We start from the raw sequence: 27,022 nt of genomic DNA on the forward strand, positions 1-27,022 counted from the left end.
GAACCGCTCTCTCCTGCTTCCTCCTCATCCTCACAGCAGCCGTGGGGCACGCTGCTGGGAATCACACGCCGCAGGAGAGAGGGGAATATAAGAGAGAAAGCGGCCGCCGGCTAAGGTAACAGCAGCGGCGGTCGTGGGGGGGGGGAGGGGAACTATACTGGGCACTATATACTAGGCACTATACTAGCTATATTACTGGGCACTATACTGGCTATATACTGGGCACTATACTAGCTATACACTGGGCACTATACTACCTATTCTGGCCACAATACTAGCCATACTGGCCACTATACTACCCATACTGGGCACTATACCGGGGCACTATACTAGCTATACCGGGGCAGTATACTAGCTATACTGGGGCACTGCCTACCCATACTGGGCACTATACTTGCTATACTGGTGCACTATACTAGCTATACTGGAGCGCTATACTGGTCACTATACTAGCTATACTGGGGCAGTACCTACCCATACTGGGCGCTATACTGGGCACTATACTAGCTATACTGGGCGCTATACTAGCTATACTGGGAGCTATACTAGCTATACTGGGCGTTACACTAGCTATACTGGGGCGCTATTCTGGGGCACTATATACTAGCTATACTGGGCACTATACTAGCTATACTGGGGCACTACCTACCCATACTGGCCACTATACTAGCTATACTGGCCACTATACTAGCTATACTGGGGCACTACCTATCTATACTGGCCACTATACTAGCTATACTGGCCACTACCTACCCATACTGGGCACTATACTGGGCACTATACTAGCTATACTAGGGCACTATACTACCCATACTGGGGCACTACCTACCCATACTGGGGCACTACCTACCCATACTGGGAGGCTATTCTGGCCACTATACTACCCATACTGGCCACTATACTAGCCATACTGGGGCGTTATACTGGGGCACTATATACTAGCTATACTGGGGCACTACCTACCTGTACTAAACCCCCCCCCCCCCCCCCCCCAGTCCCCGGAGAAAAATTTGATCAGAAAGTGGTCCCCGGGCCGGAAAAGGTTGGGGACCCCTGCTCTAGAGGACAGCCATACAGAGCCCACTTATTGGCATAACTCCCACGCTGGGCTATTTCATTTTCCCTTTAGCTTTTTCACCTTAGCACCAATGCATAGTCCAAGCAGCTGCCATGTGTGGTAAGGGCTGCATTGCAATTGGCACCTGTGGTAAAACAACATTTCATGACAAGCTCTGTCAAAATGATGGAAGATTGGGGGGTTGCATATGTTAAATACTTACTTTTCTGGCGTCATCCTTTCAGGCAGGCGATTGCTCTGCTTTCCCTCGGACCCGGGCGCTTTTATTTCCTTCCAAACTGGCCGCAAAGGCTCTGGCCATGCAAACCTGCATGTCGCCCATATCGGTCATGACAGGCTCTGTCATTTTTGCCTAAAGCACTTTTTAACAGCAGCTGGAAAGGCCGCATTATGCAGCTTTGCCATGTGTCTCTTTCCTTGGATACTTATTTGGTTTACTTTAGATGAATATTCACATTACATAGAGTATATTTCGAAAGCATATACTTTCTAAAGCCAGCATAGCTTCCGTTAGATCGGTTACATACAAACAACTTCCTTTTCAAACTCTGCACCTGCTTCCTAGAATTTGAACTTTGCTTTGAGTATGGAGCTCTGATTTCCTCCCCCATTCCACAGTGCATTACTGCAGAAACTTACTGGCTGCTGCTGTGGTCCCTTCATTTAAGGGCCAGAGCTGACATTTTGTGAAGTGTGTGCTTTGTTGATGAGAAAAAAAAATGCCTAACCCACACACCGCCACTGACTAATTAGTCAACTAACCCAAAGCCAGCAGCTGCTGATCAGTTAGCTAGCATCTGGTAATTAATCTGTAACTACTGCCTTTCTGGGTTAGGGGAGGCTTGCTGGTTAGTTTTGGCTCACCATTATCTTTCTTTCTGGCAGACTTAAGGTCCGTACACACGCCGGACTGGAGGCAACGACGGGTCCGTCGTCACCTCCCGCTGGGCTGTCGTTGGAACGCCCACCCAGCGGGAGGTGACGACGGACCCGTCGTTGCCTCCAGTCCGGCGTGTGTATGGACCTTAATGCTGGGAATACACGATGCGGTTTTTTTTTTGTTTTTTTTTTTAAGAAGTGAATGGAAATTGATAAGAGAATCGAGCAAGAAAAACTAATCAAACATCGATTGAACATTTAATCGACTAAAAAAATGCAAAAAAAAATTGCGTATTCCCAGCATAAAGTACTAATCAGGCTTAATGTACACTAAATTTCTGGGAGGCTGCTTTTATGTAAATTTGAGGTCCGCCTGCTTAGTGGGAGAGACGTGTGACTGATGTCAGCACAACTCCAAATCCTGAGTAAATTAAACTAATGCTGGGATTACACCATACAATTTTCTGTTAGATTTTTCTGTAATGCTGGGCATACACGGAGCGTTTTCTCCTTATCAATAGAGCCGCTGATGGCTGGATTGATAATATCCGACAGGTCCGATGACCCGCCGGATAGATTCCCCGCTCAATCCGCGGGGACAAGTGGGGATCGACAGAGGCGCAGGCGGGGATGCGCCAGGATCGAGCCAGTGGCTTGATCCGGTGCATAATCGAGGCCGTGTATGCCCAGCATTAGATTTTCTGTTAGAATGCATAATTAGAGAGGAGAGCCGGGAGATAAACAGAAGATAATGCATCAGAGATAGTGACCGTTCTCTACAGAAAATAATCTAATTATGCATTCTAACAGAAAAAATCTAGTGTTGGGCATACACGGATGCAATTATGCACCGTTGGCTCGATCCCGGCTCGTCCCCGTGGGCGCCCATCTTTCGCTCGTTTTTGTCCCATTGTCCGCCTGCGGGAATCGAGTGCAGTATCGATCCGGCGGGGTATCGGACACGTCGGAAATGATTAATCGAGCCATCAGCGGCTCGATTGAGAAAGGCAATCCATCCATGTATGCCCAGCATTACAGAAGAATCTAACAGAAAATTGTATGGTGTAACCCAGCATTAGGCAGATTGCAGGCCTACTGCTGATGCATTCAGAACTGCTAACCACTAACACTTGGCAATGCACATGTATATGCACTGACTGGATGTGTCAAGAGCCTTGGTTACTGTTCAGAACCGACAGATGCTGGCAAGTGGAGGGTGCTACATACTTTATCCGCTACAAAAAATGAACTTTGTGGTAGGGAAGACATGTGGGGCAGTTCTGAACTCATTGGCACTATCTCTGCTGTTGGATGGGCTTTAATACATTTAATTTAACATTTTTAAAACCTTTTAGACTTCTACTTAGATGTTCTTTTTGCACTTTTTTTTTTATCTTTTAAAAGGCTGTGTTAAATGTAAGTGTTCTTAAAGGGCAACTGAAGCAAAAGGGATATGGAGGCTGCCATATTTATTTCCTTTTTTAAGCAATACCATTTGCCTGGCTAGCCTGCTGATCCTCTGCCTCTAAGGCCAGAAACCCACTAGGAGCGATTTCTTATCGCTAGTGATTTGAAAAAGCTCTTGCTAATGCAATGCTATGGGGGATTTTTATAAAATCACATTGCTCAAGTGGGATCACACCCATAGCATTACATTAGCAAGAGTTTTCAAATCGCAAATGGCTCAGAAAATCGCTCCTAGTGGGTTTTGGCCTAATACCTTTAGCCATAAACCCTGAATAAGCATGCAGCAGATCAAGTGTTTCTGACATAAGTGTCAGGGCTGGTGCACACCAGAGCGGTTCTGGAGCGTTTTTAAAAACGCTTGGCTAATGTATTTCAATGGGATGGTGCACACCAGAGCGGCTCGTTTTTTCCACAAACGCAAACTCGGGGATTTTTTTTTTAGTTTTCTAAAGCGTTTCTGCCTCAATGGTAGGTATAGGAAAGTGAGAAACCGCTCTGAAAACCGCTAGATCAGAGTGGTTTTCCAGGCGTTTTTGTTACAGTAGCTGTTCAATAACAGCTTTACTGTAACAATATATGAAATCTGCTACACAAAAACGCACCAAAAAACGCTAGGCATGTTTAGAAAACCTCTCTAAACATGCCTAGAATTGCTCTGAAATCTGCTTCAAAAACCTCTAGCGGTTTGCGGATCTGCTAGCGGATTTTGGTGTGCACTGGCCCTCAGATCTAAAAGATGAGCTTCATGCTTGCTTCTGGCATTAGGGCCCATTCACACTAGAGCATTTTGCCGGCGATTTTGGCAAAACGCTCAAGCGCTAGCGCTTCTTAAAGCGCTAGTGCAATAATTCCCTATGGGCCCGTTCTCACTTGGGTGATTTGCGTTAATCACCGGCGATTAATGCAAATCACCAAATGTGTAGCCTGCACCATTTTCAAGTGATTTCCTGGCGATTGTGTTTCAGTGCTATAGAAGCGCTAAACGCGATCGCTAAAAAATCGCCAAGTGTGAGTGTGAATGCTGCCAGGCAACTATTGTATAAAAGGAGATAAATATGGCAGCCTCCATATATTTCTCACTTCAGTTGTCTTTTAAGGTGTACCTGATGCAAGGAAACTTGTTCAGGTTTGATACATATCAAAGTAGAGGAAAGGCTCTGGATATCATAGAGCCTTCTTGACTCATTCTTTCATTTTTGTGCCGTCCCCGCTTGAAGTTGTTTGACCTGCTAGGTCGTATAGCTGTTGGGCAGCCTTTGGAACTACTCATGTCCCCAAGTAGTTGTGAAGACGAGTGCATTTGCACTGCGACACACAGATGCACTCATGTCCAGAACTAATTGGGCGCGAGTAGTCGCCCGAGGAGTGCACTCTTTAAAGAGAACCCGAGGTGGGTTTGAAGAATATTATCTGCATACAGAGGCTGGATCTGCCCATACAGCCCAGCCCCCTGCACTCTGCAATCCCTCATAAATCACAGCCACGCTGCTGACAAACAGCTTGTCAGAGCTGGCTGTGTTAATCTCTATAGTGTCAGTCTGCTGCTCTCCCCGCCTCCTGCAGAACTCCAGTCCCCGCCTGCATCCCTTCCCTCCCTGCTGATTGGAGGGAAGGGACGGGGGCAGGGACCGGAGCTATGCAGGAGGCGGGGGAGCAGCTGAGACTGACACTACAGATGTAAACACAGCCTCACAGCGTGGCTGTGATTTATGAGGGATTGCAGAGTGCAGGGGGACCTTAGTGGGGTTTGGGATAGCAACAGAGGCTGGGCTGTATAGGCAGATCCAGCCTCTGTATGCAGATAACATTCTTTAAACACACCTCGGGTTCTCTTTAAGAGCTAACAGGACAAAGCATTTTAACCAGTCATGGCGCAGGAGTGACGGGATGGATGGAGGAACGGGAAGGTTTTATGGCATGAATTAGTGCTCGAGCCTTATGCTGGGTACACACTATGAGATTTTATGGTCGATTTACTGTCAGATCGATTATTCCCAACATGTTCGATTTGCTTTCCGATCGATTTCCGAGCACTTTCCGATCGATTTCTGTTACCTTTAATAGGAATTCGATCGGAAAATGCTCGGAAATCGATCTGAAAGCAAATCGAACATGTTGGAAATAATCGATCTGACAGTAAATCGACCATAAAATCTCATAGTGTGTACCCAGCATAAGTTCTCGCATATTTTTGACACAGTTCAAATTAATTGATGGGACAAAATCGGGAAAGGTGTGGTTCATCAAGTAGATCTCATATCTGGCATGGAGATGGTCCTCAAAGACTGGAGTTGGACATCCCTGCTCGAGGCTATCCAGAGCCTTCCCCCTACTTAGGTGAGTATCAAACCTGAATTGAGTTTCCTCCCTTCAGGTTTGCTTTTAAAATAGGGCTCTGATCAGTAACCTTTTATATTTGCACTATTCATTTATGGTCATGGAGGAAAGTACAATTTACAGTCAAGTAAAAGTACAATCTTTGTGAGGTTTTATGTATCAGAACATAATTAACTAATCAGTATTTCAGTCTACAATTGCAAAACACGACGCAACTCATTCTACCATGTCATTATTTAATCAAGTCATATGTGAAAAACGTAGTACACCTCATAATTCAGTAGCTTGTCATTGGTATGATTGCCAATCTAACATTATGAAGATAGTTTGGCTTACTCATTTCTACAACATTGCTCCGGTTAATTGAAGTTGGCAGTCACTGACTGATGTGACTGCCAAGTCCAATTAACTGAAGCAATCCGCTGATGGCGGTGATCTCACTGCCTGTCAGCTGCGCACATTCACCGACCAGGAGATTGCTAGTACTCGGCACAGGCAGTGAATAGGCGGCCCCCACATGAAGTCGCATCTGATCTCGGCGGTTGCCATCCTCAGACACATGAGACATTTTTTTAGCCACCAGGTAACGCTACCGCGTGTCAAACATGATGCATTGTGTTAACAAACGCTACCATTTGGCTTTAGGCCAGCAGCATTGTGGCCTGCTTCCAGCAAGCTGAACTGCCCAACAAGTGAGCAGTTCAACCTCCTGTGGAAAAGATTTCCTTAAAGGATACCTGAAGTGACATGAGATAGACATGGGTATGTATAGTGCCAAGCACACAACTATGCTGGGTTACTTTTTTCTTTCTCTGCCTGAAAGAGTTAAATGTCAGGTATTTAAGTGGCTGACTTAGTCCTGACTTACAGTGTGACCCTCACTGATGAGAAATTCCAACTATAAAACCCTTTCCTAGGAGAAAATGGCTTCTGAGAGCAGGAAAGCGCTAAAAAGGATCAATAGTTCATAGATTTCAGGTCTGGCATACTTCAATGAATGTGTCATTGAGCAAAAACAATTACAGTTAAAACTTTAAAAGTAGAATTAAACATAAAATAAAACTGGAATTTCTTAAGTCATTTTTAGGAGAAGGAAGATAGATACAATCGTTTGTTTCATTAGTTTATTTTCGCTGTGTGTGTCCTTTAAAGGAAAACTAAAGCAAGAGCGATATGGAGGCTACCATTTTTATTTTTTATTTTTAAACAATGCAAATTACCTGGCTGTCCTGCTGATCCCCTGCCTCTAATACTTTTATCCATCAGACACTTCTGATGCTTGGAAGATCAGCAGGATGCCAGGCAACTGGTATTGTATGAAAGAAAATAAATATGACAGCCTCCATGTGCCTCTCACGGTGTCCTTGAAGATCCTGCCACTGCGTTTTGAAGAGTTTTTGGTCTGGATTTGGGTTGTACACTTTCTGTTCTGTCACGTTACAGTATGCCCTCTTTAGTGCAATTATCTATCTGTGCTATGTGGGGCTGCACGGTGCCGTAGTGATTAGTGCTCCCCGGCTCGAATCCCAGCCAGGTCAACATCTGCAAGGAGTTTGTATGTTCTCACCTTATCCGGTTTCCTCCAACACCCCAAAAACATAGATAAGTTAATTGGCTTCCCTCTAAATTGGCCCTAGACTATGATGCATGCACTACACAACACACCTATAGACATATGACTATGGTAGAGACTAGATAGTGAGCCCCTCCAAGAGACCGTTAGTGACAAGACAATATACTCTACTGTGCTGCAAAATATGTCGGCGCTATAGAAGTACTTAAAATAAATAAAATGCAATACTTTACAAATGAATGCTTAGTTTTTCTGCCCCTGTACTCTCTAAGGTCTGGGACACACTACGGGCACTTTGCGGGAATTTGCAAAACACGCGTTATTTGTGGAATTGTGGAAGTAAACCAAGATTTCACTGCAATTCTTGGAGCCATCACGATTTGGCTACTGCAACTTCTCGTTCGCAACGCTGCAAGTAGAACCACCCCATAGGGTTCAAATGTGGCAGCATTTCCCGATCGCCAGTGATCTGCAAGCGCTGCAAAATCGCCCTGAGTGGATCCTAGGCCTTGTGATGTTCTCCCTCTCATCACTAGGTGGTGCTGATTGAGCAATAGGTTGTTTGTTATGCTGACCAAGCAGCATCAATCACTGACCCTTGTGGTAAAAGTGAATGCTCTCATACTGCTGCTTAGGGTACTATCATACTGATGCGGTCTGTTGTCACACAAAATAATGGCATAGTAAACAATGCATTAATATTGTAATGGTAAGTTCTCATTGACGTGTTAGCAGTGCGACGTTAGAATAAGGTTTGGTATTCAAAACCGAAATCTGAATTTGCAGCCTTTTCCCTTTTTTGATTTACCAGTTTGCCAACTATGCTGCATCAGTGGCTATACAGTAATTGGCTCTTGTGTGCTTTCTTGATGCATTGAAATCCACTGGAATAACATCAGGCAATACTGTGCTATTCTGCACCACATGCGCATTTACAGTGGCGTACACTTTTTATATACAGTGTAAAAAAGTGTGGTTTTTTTTTGTTTGTTTTTTTTGTTTTTGTTTTTTTTTTAAATGTGCCATATACTCCCATGGATAAGCGTCTCGTAGATTTTACTGTAACCGCGACATATCTGCAACATAAGCCAAATGTTTGCCTCTCAACCATCATCACATGTGGTTTGTGCTCTCATGCAGAATAGACAGAATATTCTATAGAATCACAATTACCTGTTTCCTGGTGCTGGCAAGGATCTTCTTCTTCTCTCTTTGCCAGACTTAAGTGTACCAGAGATGGTACAGTGGCCACTATTTATATTTACCTAGGGCTTCCTCCAGCCCCATGAGCACCATGGCCTCCCTTGCTGTCCTCCTCTGGTCCCCAGTTCTGGCGCTACAATGCCTGGTAATCTGGTCAGTCATTGCCTTCTCCACATGAGCGGCTTGGCTGCGCGCGCACTTCCACCGTGCTCCCGTCCCTCGGAGCATTATGCGCCTGCGCAGTACTGCTGCGCAGGTGCAGAACGCTCCAGGGGACGGGGACACCACAAGGGTTGCGCGCGGGGCCGAACATACGCAGAAGGCCACGATTGACTGGATTACCAGGAGTTATTGCGGCAGAGCGGGGGACCCGAGGACGACGAGGGAAGCCCCCAGGTAAGTATAAAAAAGGGCTAGGAAAACCTCTCTGGTTGCCTTTATGGATTGTTAATCCATATCACATAACCTAAGCAATTGACCTAGCTCTTGAGGGGTTTGGATGATCTAGGGACCTGTGGTGAAGTATGGAAGAGGTAAGTAAGATTTTAAGGGGCCCACAAGAAGACACACACACACACACACACACACACACACACACACACACACACACACACACACACACACACACACACACACACACACACACACACACACACACACACACACACACACACACACACACACACACACACACACACACACACACACACACACACACCAACCACCCCCCCTGGGGTGTAGTGTGTGCAGCGTAACTGGTGGACTAACTCATTTCCACACCTCCTGTTGTCTCCTCTCAGCCACTGTATGCTAGAAGTACTATATAGGGATGGCCTTTTCATTGAAGGAAAGGGGATTCTCTATTTGTTCTGCAGTGCCACCTAGTGACTGGTGAGAGCAGGATATGTCAGTAACAGCAAACAGAGTGACGCAGTCCTAAGGTTTCTGTTTTACGCCGAATTTTTGGTATGATTTTTCAAGCAATTGCGGTTTCATTTGCATTTACCCGATTAGTTCATAGAATAAGAAAAAATGCAGACACTGGAAAAAATGCTGCATGCACAGATTTAGGTGTGGCGAAAGATTGAATCATGTTAGTGGAAAAGGGTTTTTTGGGAAAAAATTAATCACCAAAGCTCTAGCGTAATTGAAAATGGCAGTGATCTCACTGCCGTGATTGGCGTTGATCGCGGGCGATTTGCGGATTAGCGCCAATCGCAAAACATTTTACATGCAGCATTTTGCCACAATTCTGGAGCGATCGCGGTACAGTGCTTAAAGTGCTGATCGCGGTCGCACTGAATCGCGGAAGTTTGAGCAGTAATTTTACCGCGCTAATTGCGGTAAAATCACAATGTTGTGATTGGGCCCACAACACAGTAAAATAGTGTGAGTGAAGGATTGGGCACTACTAAAGGAAGTGTACAGTAAAGTTTCACTATAGTTATATCTAGTGTCCATTCTATAGCTTAAAGCCTACGTTGTGGCAAAAACCTCTTTATGCCTCTGACCAGACGCGTAATCTGTGGCAATACATTTCAACTGTAATAAAATAACAACATTTTGTTGATTGACTGACTGATCTTGTGACCATAGTTTTTCATTTCATTCATTTTCAAATGATGCCAGCTAGGAGGATAAACTGTGTGCAGCCAACAGACGGCCGGCGTCAATTTTAAGCTTGGTGCACACATCCAATTTTCATTGGCCAGTGATTGAACAATTTTACCATCTCCATGCAGTATTAAGCCCCATGCACATGCTCAACAGCGACAGCGGTCTTTAATGCTTTTACAACTTTTGTTGTGAAACAAGTTGAAACACCTGAAAAAAAAGTAATTTGCTTTTGTTCAAAGAGCTGATAAGAAGTCAATCCAACTGTTGGATTGACTTATCAGTCTTATCAGCGCTTTGAACAATAGCAAAATACTTTTTTTTTCAGGTGTTTCAACTTTGTTTCACAACAAAAGTTGTGAAAGCATAAAAGACCGATGTCGCTGTTGAGCATGTGTATGGGGCTTTAGAGCTTACCTGCACAATCTGTTCATAGTATTCAAAATCTGTTGGCCCTCATACTACAGATGGCGTGTTCAAAGTCCAGCTGGGGGCCAAATACGGCCCCCGAGCCATTTCTGGTGGCCCCCAAAGCTCTCTACAGTTATTAATCCTGTATGGCCCGCAGGCTGTAGCTGTAGTGCCGTATGCAGGGGCCAGAAGCCACGGATTAGCAGCTGCAATTGTGCTAACTGAACATGGTATATGGCTTATTTCCTGTGGAAATGTGACAAAATGTCACAGGCAATAGGCTCTATTCACAAAGCATTACCGCATTCGTTAATTCTGAAAACAGCTGATTTTTACCGATCACATTCCAATTCACTAAACCCATCACCGCACAGAAAATATTACTCATTAGTGAGGTAAATTACCGACTAGTGTGGTAATTGCCTTAAGAAATGTCAAACTGCAATTCACAAAGATTTACGCATTAAGTTTACCGGCCAAAATTGTTTGGTAATTTTCTCTAGCTCACAGCAGCCGAGAACTTACTTTCCCCATGCTCTCTGTGGAATAGATTTGATAGCATTTGGGGAGAGCCAGGCAGCCAATAGGGAGAGCCACACAGCTTCTCACGCTGATTTGCAAAGGGTAATCGGGTGGGACTTTCAGTGTAGCAAAGCAGAGGCGGGAAATTTGGCATCTCTGCATCCCCTTAGATGTAGTAATTTGTATTTAGCATACAGAAGAGCTCCCCCTGGTGGCTGCAGCACATCTAAAGGGATATCAGGGTTGCACTGCAGGGAAAAGAGAGTCCTACACACAGCTGCCCGCTGACCTGCTACATGCTGGTCAATCGCTTATATCAACTCTTACCGAGCAGGGATTAGTGAATTGTGGCATGTTTGTTCGGTAAATTACCAAACTTCTTCCTCATGAGGGAAAACTTTTTAGTGAATTTGGGAAAAAGTGTAAGATACCGAATAATGTATTTTACTGAAGACCATTCTTTTACCGACCTGCCCTTTGTGAATAGAGCCCAATGTGTACCTGACGGCAGTCAGCAAAAATTTTGTATAACTTTGCTAGTTCGGCCCTCTAGCACTCCGCTCTGCTTTCTGATTTTTCTAATTGATTTTATATAGGAGTGATTGGAAAATCGATCAGAAAATGATTGGAAATTTCAGTAATCGTTTCAACCCGTCTGACAGGAAATTGCATGGTGTGTACCAGGCATAAGACTATGATGGTGCGGCTTATCAGCCTGCTGTGTAATCTTTTTAGAGGGAACCTAAACTGAGAAGGATATGGACTTTTCCTTTTAAAATACCAGTTGCCTGGCTGTCCTGCTGATCCTCGGCCTTTAATACTTTTAGCCACAGCCCCTCAACAAGCATGCAGATCAGGTGCTCTGACTGAAGTCGGACTGGATTAGCTGCATGCTTGTTTCAGGTGTGTGATTCAGCCACTGCTGCAGCCAAAGAGATCAGCAGGACTGCCAGGCAACTGGTATTGTTTAAAAGGAAACATCCATATCCCTGTTAGTTAAGGTACCCCTTAACCACTTGACGACCAGTGGTTTTCTGTCTGATCTGTGCTGCGTGGGCTCTCCAGCCCGCAGCACAGATCAGGATTATGCCAGGGCGATCAGACTTACCCCCTGTTTTCCCCACTAGGATGTCCTGCTGGGGGGGGGGTCTGATCGCCGCCGGCTTGCTGCGCTTTGCGGGGGGGGGGGGCTCTTCAAAGCCCCCCTCCGCAGCGTTTTCGGCGCTCCCTCCCTCTCCCTTCCCCTCTGAGCGGCGCAGGACGGATATCCGTCCTGCGCATTGTAGGATAGGCTTCAGCCTATCATATGCCGGCGATCCCCGGCCAATCAGAGGCTGGGTATCGCCGATCTGCCTTACGCCGCTGCTGCGCAGCAGCGCCGTATAATGTAAACAGCGGGGATTTCTTCCCCGCGTGTTTACATTTTGCCGGCGAGCCGCAATCGGCGGCTCTCCGGCTGTTCACAGAAACACTCTCCGTGAACGGACATGGAAAGGCCGTTTCCATGGAAACCCGCAGACGACCAGTTTACGCCAATCGGCGTTAGCTGGTCGTCAAGAGGTTAAAGCGGAACTGTAGATATAAAATGAACACGTTGTTTCACTTACCTGGGGCTTCCCCAAGCCCCCAGCAGCCGTCCTGTCCTGTGCTGCTCCTCAAGGAGCCTCCGTTCTCCTGCGGCCAGCTACTTTCGGTTTCGCCGCCGGGCCACTGCGCCTGCACGGCTCTGGCCATGCGTATCGTTTGTTCGCATTCCCCGCTATTGCAGAGGGGAACGCAAAGAAAGGATACGCTTGGCAGGGCTGCGTTTGCCTTGACTTACAAGTCAAGCTACGGGACTGAGCAGCGGCGGGGGAACTGAGACTCGTGGAGATTTGGCGTTGGACAGGACAGCTGCTGGGGGCTTGGGGAAGCCCCAGGTAAGTGAAAAAAATGTTTATTTTATATCTATAGTTCCGCTTTTCCACAGACAGTTGAACTGTGTGCTCAGCAAGCAGTTGCCAGGCAGCAGTGAGCAGTTACCAGGCTGCAGCAAGCAGTTCTGGGAGTTTGAGAGGCATTTTACTGCCTAAGGATGACTTTTAAGTTCAAATAAGCATGCATTGGTAGTTTAAGGCCCCTTTTCCATGAGCATTTGATAGGCAGTGAAAAGCCTCTCAAACTCTCACAACTGCTTACTGCTGCCTGGCAACTGCTTGCTGAGCACACGGTCCAATTGCCTGTGGAAATGAGCCCTAAGGGCCATTTTCCATGAGCAGTTGATAGGCAGTGAAAAGACTGTTGAATTCTCACAACTGCTTGCGACATAGGAGAAAAGTAATTTATAGCTCTGGGAGAAACTTACTTCTTATTTGTATATGTTTACATGTATTTTACATTTTACAATTTTTCTTGGGATAGTGGTCCTTTAATCTAGTGACTTATATCTTTACATTCTGCCTCACATGCCTGTTTGTTTTCACTTAACCTATTTTGGTTCCTGGACGCAGTTTCTACGTCCAGGAACCATGCGCGCTACCGTTTTTGATCACGCGCGTGCACACGCACTCCCGGCCGCGGATTCGGTAGCCAGGGAATCAATGTATCGGGCTATGGTGCCCGATCATTGATTCCTCTCCCCCGCTGAAAAAGCGACAGCTTCTCTCGGAAGCTGCGCCTTTTCTGGCCGTTCCCTCTCCGACGAGTCACTCTAAGCGTGTTACGCTTAGAGTGACGTCATGTAAACAAACTCATGGCCGGCATCTTGTGGCCAAAAAGTAATACTACACCTGTAAGAAAAAAAAAAAAATTAACACACATTTACATTATAAATCTATTGTTTACCTCCCACCCTCCCAAAACTACCCAAATAAAATGTTTACTATAAAAAAAAAAAACATTACTATAATAAAAAAAAAACAACAACATGTAAATATTTACCTAAGGGTCTAAACTTTTTAAATATCAATGTAAAGATGAAATATTTCTATTTTTTTTTTATTTTAAACTTGTAAATAGTGATAGATGCAAAATGGAAAAAATGCACCTTTATTTCCAAATAAAATATTGTCGCCATACATTGTGATAGGGACATAATTTTAACGGTGTAATAACCGGGACATATGGGCAAATACAATACGTGAGTTTTAATTATGGAGGCATGTATTATTTTAAAACTATAATGGCTAAAAACTGAGAAATAATGAATTTTTCCATTTTTTTGTTATTCTTCCTGTTAAAATGCATTTACAGTAAAGTGGCTCTTAGCAAAATGTACCCCCCCAAAGAAAGCCTAATTGGTGGCGGAAAAAACAAGATATAGATCAGTGCATTGTGATAAGTAGTGATAAAGTTATAGGCTAATGAATGGGAGGTGAACATTTCTCACGTGAAAACGACGGAACCTGAATGGGTTAAATAAGTTTAAAAATGAATTGATTACTTCTATGCTATTAAAGGAAAGTGTTTGAACTTTGCATGTGAGAATTGTAAATCAAACATGACTAGGTTGTGCCGCACCTTCAGTCAGCCAGTGTTTCATGTAGGCTGACTCATAGGCTTCAAACGTATCTTTGTAAATTAAATCGCATAAGTCAGTCAGATTATTTCAAATATTGGAACCAAGAACCCCTGCCAGTGTGGAGAGACCATAAACTATAAGTTGAATGCTGGCAAATGATTTGTTCAGCATAGTATGGGGAGAGACGCTACCAGGTTTTTATTGTTGGCTGTGTCCAGTTGACTGTTTTACAATCGCTTCCTTTCAAGAAAACCTGTAGTGAAAATAAACCCACGAGACAACTGTATTTCAAGGACTAATCCTAAATAGAACTTTCCTGGAGTAACAGATTTTTTTCATTTAAGGGGTTGAAAATCTAGGTTTAAAGTCTGAACCTGATCCACACGGACATGGCAGTAAATTTACATTACTAGGTTTAGACCACTTTTTCCGGACATCTGAACTGCTTGTCGAGCAATCCAGTGTCACGTCTGCCACCCAAGACTGCCATGCGGTGCAATTAAAATGCAGCGTTGACTACGTGGCATTGTTGCAACGTGGCATTGTTACCATGCGCTGAAAAACCTTCTCATGTTGCGTCTGAGCACAACAACCGCTGTGCTCAGATGCATCACCATTGGGGGGGGGGGGGGGGCACCTGTCCAGTGCCCTCTTCCCTTGCCGAGCGCTGACAAACACCTGGCCAGTGGACAGGAGCAGCCAACGAGCGGTAAATTAACCACCTGTCAGATCATCGTGGAAAAGAGGCCTTAGGCTAGGTTTACACAGGCAACCGATAACTGATGTGTTTTAACTGATCAGTCATTCTACTTTTTCTCTTTCAGTTGCTGTGCGGTTTCATATGCTTTTCTTGTACTGGGTCATCAGTGCTCACAAAAATGCTGCAGGGAGGGTGTTGTGAAACAGCTTTCAGCTATAACACATGGAAAATTCCTTCGTGTGCTGCGCATCGGGTGTCTGCTGCATTAGGTCCTGCCGCGCAATACCTTTGTACATGTCCTATAATGGAGGGAAAGAGGGTCTCAAACAAGTAGGAAGAGGTTTACTGATGGCTATTGCTGCCTTTTCTGTCCACCCTTGTCTGTCATAAATGCCTGGCTGAGCTATTAGTATTGCATCTGGTGGACAGATGGTAGTCAAATCATGCCTGCAATGACTGTCCACAGTCAATGTCTGTACCCAGCTTTGCAGTGTATACACAAAGTACAGATGATGGTTCACACTTATCAGACAGACCGATGTGATATGAAGTGGCTGGGCTTTTTGATAACAGCCTTTTGCAGGCGAGGAAGCCAAAGGTAAAAGGTCGTTCATGTGACAGAATACATTAAGGGGACCAACGTAAATTTGCATTAAATTGACTGAAGCCAGTGAACTACAGATCCTGCAAAATTCTGAGATTATGGCAAATGTAGGTATGGCTTGCTCTACCTTTTCTGACTGCTTTAAAATAACACAATAGTACCTGGGAATAGTATAAGACCTGATGTTGTTAGTAATGGAAACAAGCCCTCAATCTCCGTGCATGAATATGTCCAGCTACTGTATGTTTTGTGCATGCATTTGTATAGATTATTTTAAAAAAACAACAAACGTTTCCTTATATTATCTTTTCAGCTTTAATGTAAAGAATGCGTAGCTCTTGTGTGAGAGTTGAATACTCTGTCCAGAGAAGTTGTTTAGTGGTTAATGCATAACCACAGAGTCAGTTCCCGTGTGGTCTGTTATCAAACTGGGCGGTTTTCACTTGATCCACGTTGTAACTTCCTCACTTGCCACTTGTGAAGCAATGTCAGAAGATGAGGAATCCATACCGTTGCTTCTGCTGCAGCCTGTGAGTGTGACAGGGACAGATTTACGTCTCTTTTCTGTGCATCTCATAAAACTGTTGCTCTCCGTAGTTTGTCAAGGGAGTGGTCTTTCACATGCGAGGAGTGTTCTCAGTGTGTATGCTGATAAAGGTTGCCTGTGGAGGAAAGGAAGTGCGGTGAAATGGTGCATAGAAATGTCATTTCTTCTTAGCAACCTTTATCATGCCATTCATTTATCAGTGCGTCTGTTTTTCGATATGCACGTTAGCAGTACTTGCTTAATACTCATAGTGTTGCAGCTTTGTGCTTAAAATGAACCCAAGGTGTGAGACCTATGGAAGCTGCCATATAAGTTTCCTTTCAAGCAATACCAGTTGCCTGGCAGTCCTGCTGATCTTTCTGGTCAATAGAGTCTAATGCTGGGAATACACGGTTAGATCAATCGAGCCGCTGATGGCTCAATTGATAATTTCCGACAGGTCCGATCAGCGAGGCGCTCGATTCCCCACTCGATACCCGCAGGCAGACAATGGGAAGAAAACGAGCGGAAGATGAGGAGCGCCCGCGGTGACGAGCGGGGATCGATCCAGGCGCCGGCGGGGATGAGCGGAGATGCGCAGGGATCGAGCCAGCGGCTTGATCCAGCGCATAAATCTAACCGTGTATGCCCAGCATAAGTCACACACCTGAAACCAACATGCAGCTAATCTTGTCAGATTTGTCATAGACCTCTGATCTGCATGCTTTTTCATGGTATATGGCTTAAAGTATTAGAGGCAGGACAGCCAGGCAATGTGCATTATTTAAAGGGACTCCGAGCAGTGCAGAAACTATGGAAAGATGCATATCCTTTTAAAGCTCTTTTCTTCTCTTTCCAATGATATATAAACCGCCGCCCTACGCCTTTTAGTTTTCGATATTTTCGCGATTGAAATTGCCGCGGCTGCGATTTCAATCGCGAAAATAGAGAAAACTAAAAGGCTTAGGGTGACGATTTAGGTGTCGCCAGAAAGAGGAGAAAGAGAGCTTTAAAATGATATCCATCTTTCCATAGTTACTTGTATTACACAGGGCGACTTTTTCCTAAAGTCAGCAGCTTCATTCTGCTGAATGGAGCTGCTGACACTGGGGAAAGTGTCGCCCTGTGTAATACAAGTAACTATGGAAAGATGGATATCATTTTAAAGCTCTCTTTCTCCTCTTTCTGGCGACACCTAAATCGTCACCCTACGTCTTTTCGTTTTCTTTATTTTCGCGATTGAAATCGCGGCCGCGGCAATTTCAATCACGAAAATAGCGAAAACTAAAAGGCGTAGGGTGGCGATTTATATATCATTGGAAAGAGGAGAAAGAGAGCTTTAAAATGATATGCATCTTTCCATAGTTTCTGTACTGCTCGGAGTCCCTTTAAAAGGAAACAATAGGGTCAGCCTCCATATCCCTCACCTTAGGTTCCCTTTAAAGAACAATTGAAGTGAGGGGAATATGGAGGCTGCCATATTTATATACTTTTAAACTATACCAGTTGCCTGGAATCCTGCTGATCCTTCAAGGATCAGTAGTGTCTGAATCACACACCTGAAACAAGCATGTGGCAAATGCAGTCAATCTTAAGTCAAAAATATGATTTGCATTTTAATGGTCTGACTAAGGCCTCTTTCACAGTGCAACGTTAAAGTTGCACGTTAGAAAATGTTTTAACGTGGACTAACACACAGCAATACTAAGTCTGTGCCACATTCACAGTGCACACGTTGCGTTGTGTGTCATGTGTACCAATATTTAGAAAGTGCTGCATGCTGTGCATTTAGCAATAAATCTGCTGCATTGTGTGTGTTGCACATGCTCAGTAATGTTTTGTTTTGTTTTTTTTGTTAATGTAACGTATGCTACGTTTTTGTTCCATCACTGTGCGACAAAAACGGCGCACCAAATGCAGGGCTAAAGAATGTACTGTAACGTCCAAGTTATAGTCTTTCAATGCGTTGCATTGGGGCACATTATGCGACCATAACGTCACATCAAACGCACCGTCCCACTGTAAAAGAGCCCTAAAAAGTTTTTTTTTAAAAGCAGCGTATTAGCAGGGACAGCTTGGCTATTTGAATTGTTTAAAAGGAAAGGAATATGGCATCCTCTATATCCCTCCTGTCCTTTAATTCAGCTGCTGCACTCATTATTAATGTAATGCACTCTACACATGCCACTTCTAATTGAGGTAGAGCAGAGCTTGTGTAAAATGAATGCAAACAGCTCTGCCTAATTTCATTTCTTTACTACACAGCAAGCAAATTTAAATACATTTTTTTTAAACCATGACTGCCAAGATTTGGAGGACAGCTGACACGTTCAAATGTACTGACTTTGCAGCTCAAATGCTGTTAACCTCTTGACGACCAGCTAACGCCGATTGGCGTAAACTGGTCGTCTGCGGGTTACCACGATCGAGCGGCCTTTCCATGTCAGTTCACGGAGGGTGTCTCCGTGAACAGCCGGAGAGCCGCCGATAGCGGCTCGCCGGCAAAATGTAAACAGGCGGGGAAGAAATCCCCGCTGTTTACATGATACCGCGCTGCAGCGCCGTAAGGCAGATCGGCGATCCCCGGCCTCTGATTGGCCGGGGATCGCCGGCATATGATAGGCTGAAGCCTATCCCACAATGCGCAGGACGGATATCCGTCCTGCGCAGCCCAGGAAGAGAGAGGGAGGTAAGGGGAGGGAGGGAGCACACAAAACGCTGCGGAGGGGGGCTTTGAGGAGCCCCTCCCCCCCCCCGCTACCCACTAATGGCCGGCGGCGATCAGACCCCCCCAGCAGGACATCCCCCCTAGTGGGGAAAAAAGGGGGAAGTCTGATCGCCCTGCTGCACTCCTGATCGGTGCTGCGGGCTGTAGAGCCCACGCAGCACCGATCAGTGAAAATTCCCCTGGTCGGCAAGTGGTTAAAGGTGGACTATAATGAAAATTGTAAACCTTTATATTTCTTATCTACTTGTACAAAAGGTGTGCATGTGTTTGTAAAGTGCACTGCTAATGAATGCTTTCCAATGTAGATGTGAGGCCTGGTGCACACCAAAACCCGCTAGCAGATCTGCAAAATGCTAGCAGATTTTGAAACACTTTTTCTTCTTTTTCTGTAGCGTCTCAGCTAGCATTTTGTGGTTTTGTGAAGCATTTCTGGTGTAGTAGATTTCATGTATTGTTACAGTAAGCTGTTACTGAACAGCTACTGTAACAAAAAAGCCTGGCAAACTGCTCTGAAGTGCCGTTTTTCAGAGCGGTTTGCGTTTTTCCTATACTTAACATTGAGGCAGAAACGCATACGCAATCCAAAATCTGCTGCAGCCCGGGAGTATGCGTTTCTGCAAAACGCCTCCCACTCTGGTGTGCACCAGCCCATTGAAATACATTGCCCAAGCGTATCCGCACCCGCAAGCGGATCGCAAACCACAGCAGAACCGCTCTGGTGTGCACTAGGCCTATGTCTGTATTTTTCTGACCACTCTGATTCTCTGACAGGTTTCAGACTAGTTCATCTCCCCTTCAGTCAGAGGCCTGCTTTACTGACTGTGTATGCTTCTGATTTAGTCAGGAAGGGGCAGATTCTTGGCATTCGCCATATTGTCAGTAGTAAGACCTATTTTGCATAGCCCTAAGTTATGCCTATTTAGAGTCATGGATGAGGAAGTAGGCCAGTATCATAACCTATTTCTTAGAAAAGTTTCATTTCACTCTGCTTAAAAAAAATAAAAAAATCTTTATGCAGTTGACGCATCCAACTCCCCAATTAAACGTGTGGTAAAGTTTTATTTCTGTTTTCGTTTTGAGACTTTACAGCTTTCCTATCACAAATGTCAGTTAATTTAAATAATAATTGAAATATGGGGATAGACCCTGATCCACAAACAGGTGGGATAGCTGCTTAACACATTATTGCATTTATTTATTTTTTAAGGTTTGATTAAATTGACCTAGGATAGGGAAGCCATTTAACCTCACTCTGAAAATGTTTAATGAAAATATTGTAACTTCAGGGATGATTACAGATGCTAATAATGGATCAATCAGAATCAGTAGGAAGTGTTTTTAGCCCAGTTCCAAGCTACATTGAATTTGAAAGCCAGAATTATTAGCATCTCATTGACCATCTCTAGAGAAGTTACTTGAGTAACGATATTGGACAAAAAGTTAGTCAATATGTTGGACATTTTAAAGTGTACCAGAGCTGAATAAAGAAGAAAAATCGATACTTACCGGCTGCTTCCTCCAGCCCCATAAATACGTGTGAGTCCCTTTGCGTCCTCCCGTGGCCCTGGCAACTGTCTGCCGCGTCAGTCTGGGACTTCTGTGCATGCACGGACCTCCTGCACATATGCAGAAGACCCAGACTGACGCGACTGAGACAGTTACCGGGCTGATCACGACAGACTGCAGGACTCCTTCAGCTCTGGTGCACAAGATGAGCAGGAAGCAGTTGTAACACTCAATTTTTAATAACTGATACATTGGTTTCAAAATGTCATCTCTGTGTTTTTATATAATGTATATTAATAAAAAAAAGTGTTGTGGCATTTGCAGAGCTTAAAGAGAACCTGTACTGAGCAAAAATATTTAAAATAAACACATGAGGTAACTTCAAATGAACATTACATAGTTACCTCGCCGTCAGTTCCTTTCAGAAGCTCACCATTTTCTTCTGACAATGATCCCTTCCAGTTCTGACAATATTTTGTCAGATCTGAAATATATCAAAATATATCAGTTGCTGTCAGTTATAGCTGAGAGGAAAACTGATGTTAAAAACACACGATTGGTTCAACACGATGGCCAGGGGCCCCGGACCTCTCTCACTGGCCGAGGCCCCAAGGCCAACATGCGATACCTGGAGGGGAGTGCAGGTGGGTCTGGACCTCTCACACCCAGGTTCTGGACCTCTCACATCCAGAAAACCCACCAACACTGCCTCCATACTGAATGCTAAATTCAACACACACAAGCAATAGAACCTGGGTGTGAGAGCCATACCTACAGTCTATTCTATGGAGCTGAACTCCCCATCAGACAGAAATCTTTGCAAGATGCTGCACACAAAGATGCTGTACGCATGCAATAGATCAGTATCTGCAAAAGATCTGTTCCTGCAAAAGATCCGTTCCTGCAAAATGCATTCATAGTCTATATCTGCAGATCTCGTACACACCTTGTTTAACAGACATTCATCTGCATATCTGACAATCATCTGCAGATCTGAAGATCCATCCTGGTGGATCTGATCTGCAGATTAATGTGTTTTAAACAAGGTGTGTATTGAGATCTGCAGATATCCTAGACTTTGAATGCATTTTGCAGGAACAGATTTTTTTGCAGATACTGATCTTTTCAATGTGTACAGCATCTTGCAAAGATTTTAGTTCAGCTCAATAGAATAGACTAATTCCTACCGTATTCATATGAAGATAGTGCCCTGGCTATGATATGAACTGGGTCCCAGCGCTGCAAGGCAAGAGCGCTAACCCATCGTCTGCAATTATAAAATATTTCCTGAGAAAACTGCTTCTGATGAGAGCATTTGTTTTTCTTTGCAAAGTACACTTTTGCTTTCTTAGGAACAGAAGGTCTTTACCTGGCACCGCCAACAGTATTATTTGTTCAGCTGTCAGATATGCCAGCAAAATCTGGTGTTTTCCAAAGAAAGACTGCACTGCCTGAAAGGCAAGATGTTGAGAATACTATCAGAAAATGGTGTGCGGAAAAAATAGAACCAGATTCTGAGCAGTATTTCCTGTAGAAAATTTCCCATTATTGTGGAGGAGTAGAATGGTTGGCAACAATGGGTTGTCCACTTGTAGTGAATGCAATTGCAAACGTCTTCTATCACAATTCAGTAAGGAAGTTCTCGGGTAGAACATGCAAGAGGTGGATTGATGAGGCAAAGAAAGATATGTAGGCTGGAGGTGGCAACCCTGAGTTCGGGATGGTTGGCCAATCTTGGCAGAGCAGGCCAGGGCTCTTCTAGGCCTGTATACCATGGAGGAGTAGTAGTAATTTACACTGCACTGTTGCAAGAGACAAGCCACTAAAAAAGTTGCCATCTGTATTCCTTTTTTAAAGTGACCCTGAAGTGGGAAAAAAACGTATGATCTATATATTCTATGTGTAGACCTTCAAAAGACAGTGCTGTCCACGCCTTTTTTTTTTTTTTTTTTTTTTTTTTGGGTCAGTGAAGCTCTTTTGCATAGATAACTGAAGTTTAACTCTTCCTGTACTGGAAACCATATCAGACCTATCTGTGCTGCTAATGTTTTATTTTTTTTAGCTGTACAATATAATTATTATAATTACAATTCATTATATCATAAGTTTTTTTTTTTTGTTTGTTTTTTATTTTCACTTCAGATTCCCTTTAAGAAATGGCAGTTGCCTGATTGTTGTGCTGATTTTTTTGCTTCAGTAGTTTGTCATATCTTCAGTAAGCATGCAACCACATAAGTCCGACTTGAATCAGCAATCCTGATCTGCTTAGTCATTTTCTGTTTGTTTGTTTTTTGTGTTTTTTGTTTTTTTTTTGTTTGTTTTTTTGTTTTTTTTTACAACTGTAGTGAGAGTACTATGGAGGCTGCCATATTAAACAGTACGAGTTGCCAGGCAGCTCTGCTAATCTATTTGGCTGCAGTAGTGTCTGAATATCACCCTAAACAAGCATGCAGGCAATCTTGTCAGATCTGACAATAATGTAAGACACCTGACCCGCTGCATGCTTGTTCAGGGTCTATGGCTAAAAGTATTAAAGGCAAAGGATCAGCAGGGTTGCCAGGCAATTAGTATTGCTTAAAAGAAAATAAATATGGCAGCCTCCATATTCCTTTCACTTCAGTTGTCTCCAGGAGGGTATCTGGTAAATTATCTCAATGCTTTCCAAAAGACATGCAGTCTTTCAAATGATTTTTTTTCATCTAGCTTTACACAATAGATCGCCTCCCACACCAGCCAAAAAATGCCAAATTTGCATCCATCTGTGTACAGTATTTGAAAAACAAGAAAAGCAGAGGCACTGTTGCAGCAAAGTGAGGTACCTTTAATCCACAGTATAGTGACACAGCGGGGTATACAGTGGGGGTGAGGGAATGCCTGACAGCTGTTTTGCTAAAAAAGCTTCTTCAGCGGCAAAGTAGAAGGAACCTTAGTTCCTTCTACTTTGCCGCTGGAGAAGCTTTTTTAGCGAACTTTTTTGCTGCAACAGTGCCTCTGCTTTTCTTGTTTTTCAATTACAATTGTGCATTCTTGAGTGCACGCTGCAGTATGGAGTACGCAATCCGGTGAACCCAGGATCCATCTACCCGCACCTAGTGCCAGTCTGTCTTCTTTCATACCGTGTACAGTATTTGAATTGATGTATTTCCTCTCTACAGAGGAACAGCTCATACTTCCTTTTTTTCTTCTTACAGGACTTTTCCCAGTGAATTTCGTGCATAAATGATCTGAAACTATTACCATTTGTATTTACTTGAATAACAACTCATGTTTCCAGTGCAGCATAGAAAAACCTAATCTATCTTCTTTTTACAAGCATTTTCTTACCTTTTATGAATGACATGCTGCAGCTCAAATATTTTTTGTGCGTTCTTTGTAACCCTGTATTTCAGTACTACTTTGCTCTGCTGGACAACTTCCTCTGTAATTTGCCTGTTTCTTTCGTTATGGTTGTGTTGTGCAATGGATGCTACAGGAAAGCGGAATTAACGGCTCTGCCATGTTTCAATAGAACCACTGTGATTTAATATGTAGCGCCTACAGTGAACCTGCAAGTTTAACTGTATACTGTGTTGTGTCCCCTGGTAGGCCAAAAGGCCTTGGTAGACACAGAATTTTTGCGTTGTTTGCACAGTGACATTGCCTCTTCTCCCTACATGGCAATGCTGAAATCCTGATTCGAGAGGGTGTGCCTAAGCTAATCTTATGCCTGGTACCCACTAGCAGTGTCTTGCTAAGCACTTGTGATTTGTAAAGCTCTTGCTAATGTCGAGCAATGGGGGATTTTTTAAAAAAATCACATCCCTCAAGTGGGGATCCCACACATAGTATTACATTTAGCAAGAGCTTTTCAAATCACAAGCGCTTACAAAAGACTTAGAAAAGTGCTGGTAGTGGGTTTCAGGCCTTATACAGTCTAGCAAAAGGTGTCCAAACTTTATAGGCGAACTGCCATATCACCGTTCTTGATCATGCTGGAGGCCGAACTAGTGAAATTAAACACAATTTTTGCGGATTGCCATTAGGTACACTATGCCTGTGATATTTTGTCAAATAAAACATTTCCAGGGGAAATGACACATATACCTTGTGCAGCTGCTAACCAGTGGCGGCTGGCCCCTGCACCTCAGCTACGACCTATTGGTCACCTAGAATTAACAACTGTAGAGAGCTTTGGGGGGCACTGGCAATGGCTCGGCGGGCCAAATTTGGCCCCTGGCCAGACTTTGGACATGCCTGGCCTAGAAGCTCTTGTTTGTATATAAACTGTCACAGCAGAGGGGCAAAAAGCAGGACAGAGAGTAACTGTAAAGCTGGGCATAGACTCATCAATTTTCCACCGATGTGGCAAACTGATCAATCTCTTGCTGATCAGAATCTGACCGGTTTGTGATTCTTACCACACACGCACATCAACCTTCACTTGTTTTCAGCAGGGAAATTGACAGAAATTTTACATCGTGGCAGATTGACTTAAATTAGATACATCGAACCTGTTGGGGCAATAGATTTCTGGCAAATTTGAGCAGAGTAGTCTAATTGGTCAGTAATCGAAGAGGGGAAATTGATGTGTATATGGCCAGCTTCAGTGGCACCCAGTAAGCATGCATGTAGAAAGGTCCCTGCGGTCTACTTACTGGAGCGCCGCAGGCACTCAAATTACCTACTTTGCCCAGTAATGCCTGCTGTACTGTAATTGCTTATTATAAGTAGTAGCAGTAGGGTATTGTACAGTGTTAGCCATCAGTAAAAGCAAGAAGTTTTAAACCAGGATGATACCATTTATTGGCTAACTAAAAATGAATAAAAATAAGCAAGCCAGGATGATACCATTTATTAGCTAACTAAAAATGAATAAAAATAAGAAGAATCCCTATGCTTGGTTCTAAAGGGCCTCCATATACAGGAGGACATTTTGGGTGGAAGTATGTAAATAATCTGAAGAGCTGGAGGAACATCTCCACAAATGTAGAGTGAAGCTGCCTCATGTATACTAATCACATTCTTCTTTTGCATTGTGGGGGAAGATTGTGCACAAAATTCTCCTAAAATCGAAATCTCCACACACTTAGGGCCCATTGACACTAGAGGCGCTTTTCTGAGCGTTTTGCGATTGATTAGCGTTTTTAAAATCGCTCCTATTCACTTTCATTAAAATCGTGGAAAAAGTCACAATTTTTGCATACGCGATCGCAAAATCGCCATGATTTTTCCACGATTTTAATGAAGGTGATTGGGAGCAATTTTAAGAAATGCTAATCAATCGCAAAACGCTCAGAAAAGTGCTTCTAGTGTGCATGCGCCCTTATGCTGGAATTACACGGTACATGGTTGTTTTTTTTTTTTTTTGTAAGAATCGTTCCGATAGATGCCTTCAATGATAAAATTCCGACATGTCCGATGTTCCACTCGATTAGTTTCCGCTCGATTTCTTATAGAAGTCAATGGAAAAAAGATAAGAAAAACGAGTGGAAGAGAATCAAGCAGAAAATCGAATGGCTAATAGATCGTGCGCCAAATCAAACGCAAAAAACGTACCGTGTAATCCCAGCATTAGGCAGGAAATTGAATTTGGCCTCTCAAAGCCTCTGGCTGCTTGTTGTACAGTCCAGTAGAGATCGGTAATGAGATGCTAAGGGGCTTGCCTGCAAGTAAAATTCAGATTGTGTGCAGCTTAATGTCGGGCCAGTCAAATGCTTTTCCTGACTATTTTGATTGGTTTAATTCCAAGCTGCATACAATTCTCCTTAAATTATTAAAATATTACATCTGAGAATCTTTTTAGCTCCTAAAAGAAACCTTCTACCGGTAGTTTGTTGTTGCAGCCTAGAACAGACTACAGAAACCATAATGGCCTTTTTTTTTATTACATTATACTATTATAATGGGCCTTGTTGCCCTAACTGGGCCTTGAGCAAAATATAAGCAAAATGAGTATTTGGCCATCTCCTTGCCTTCAGATTGAAGGACTACAAGGCCAGCATGCACATTGATTTGTGTTCTTTGTTGCATACTTTTTGTCTTGTGATACGTCTTCATACTTGGTGAACTTTTTTTTCACAAATAATGCCACGTGCACCTCTAGTACTTTATGGAGCAGGGGTATCTAATGTACGGTAATTATTTTGCCACTGCCACCATGTTTTTGTTTCCAAGAATTGTGAGTATTTATAATTGGATAATACACAAAAGATGTTTGTGTTTTATCAAGTTACAGATACATTAAAAAAAAAGTCACTGCTGCGCAAAAGGTTCACTTTTTTTTTTTTTTTTAATATACTCACAATCTCTATCGCCATGTTGATGACATAGTATTTTATAACTGTATTATGGTAAAATGACTACAAAATTCCCTATACCAACGGTATGTAGAGCAAC

General features: G+C 43.7%; 1 protein-coding gene across 3 annotated transcripts in view; it reads left to right on the plus strand.

Moving 5' to 3' along the window:
• PSEN1 (presenilin 1) overlaps nt 1-27,022 on the plus strand; it is a 93,152-nt gene that overhangs the window by 12,116 nt on the left and 54,014 nt on the right. Inside the window, exon 2 of one of the 3 annotated variants that reach the window (XM_068254135.1) lies at nt 16,201-16,417. The exons of the other annotated variants lie outside the window; for them this stretch is intronic. Within the exon in view, the coding sequence (XP_068110236.1) occupies nt 16,373-16,417 (45 nt within the window). The 5' untranslated portion in view covers nt 16,201-16,372. The remainder of the gene's footprint in view (nt 1-16,200; nt 16,418-27,022) is intronic. 3 annotated transcript variants of the gene reach the window in all.

This window comes from Hyperolius riggenbachi, chromosome 9 (genome assembly GCF_040937935.1).
Source record: "Hyperolius riggenbachi isolate aHypRig1 chromosome 9, aHypRig1.pri, whole genome shotgun sequence".
NCBI lineage: Eukaryota > Metazoa > Chordata > Amphibia > Anura > Hyperoliidae > Hyperolius > Hyperolius riggenbachi.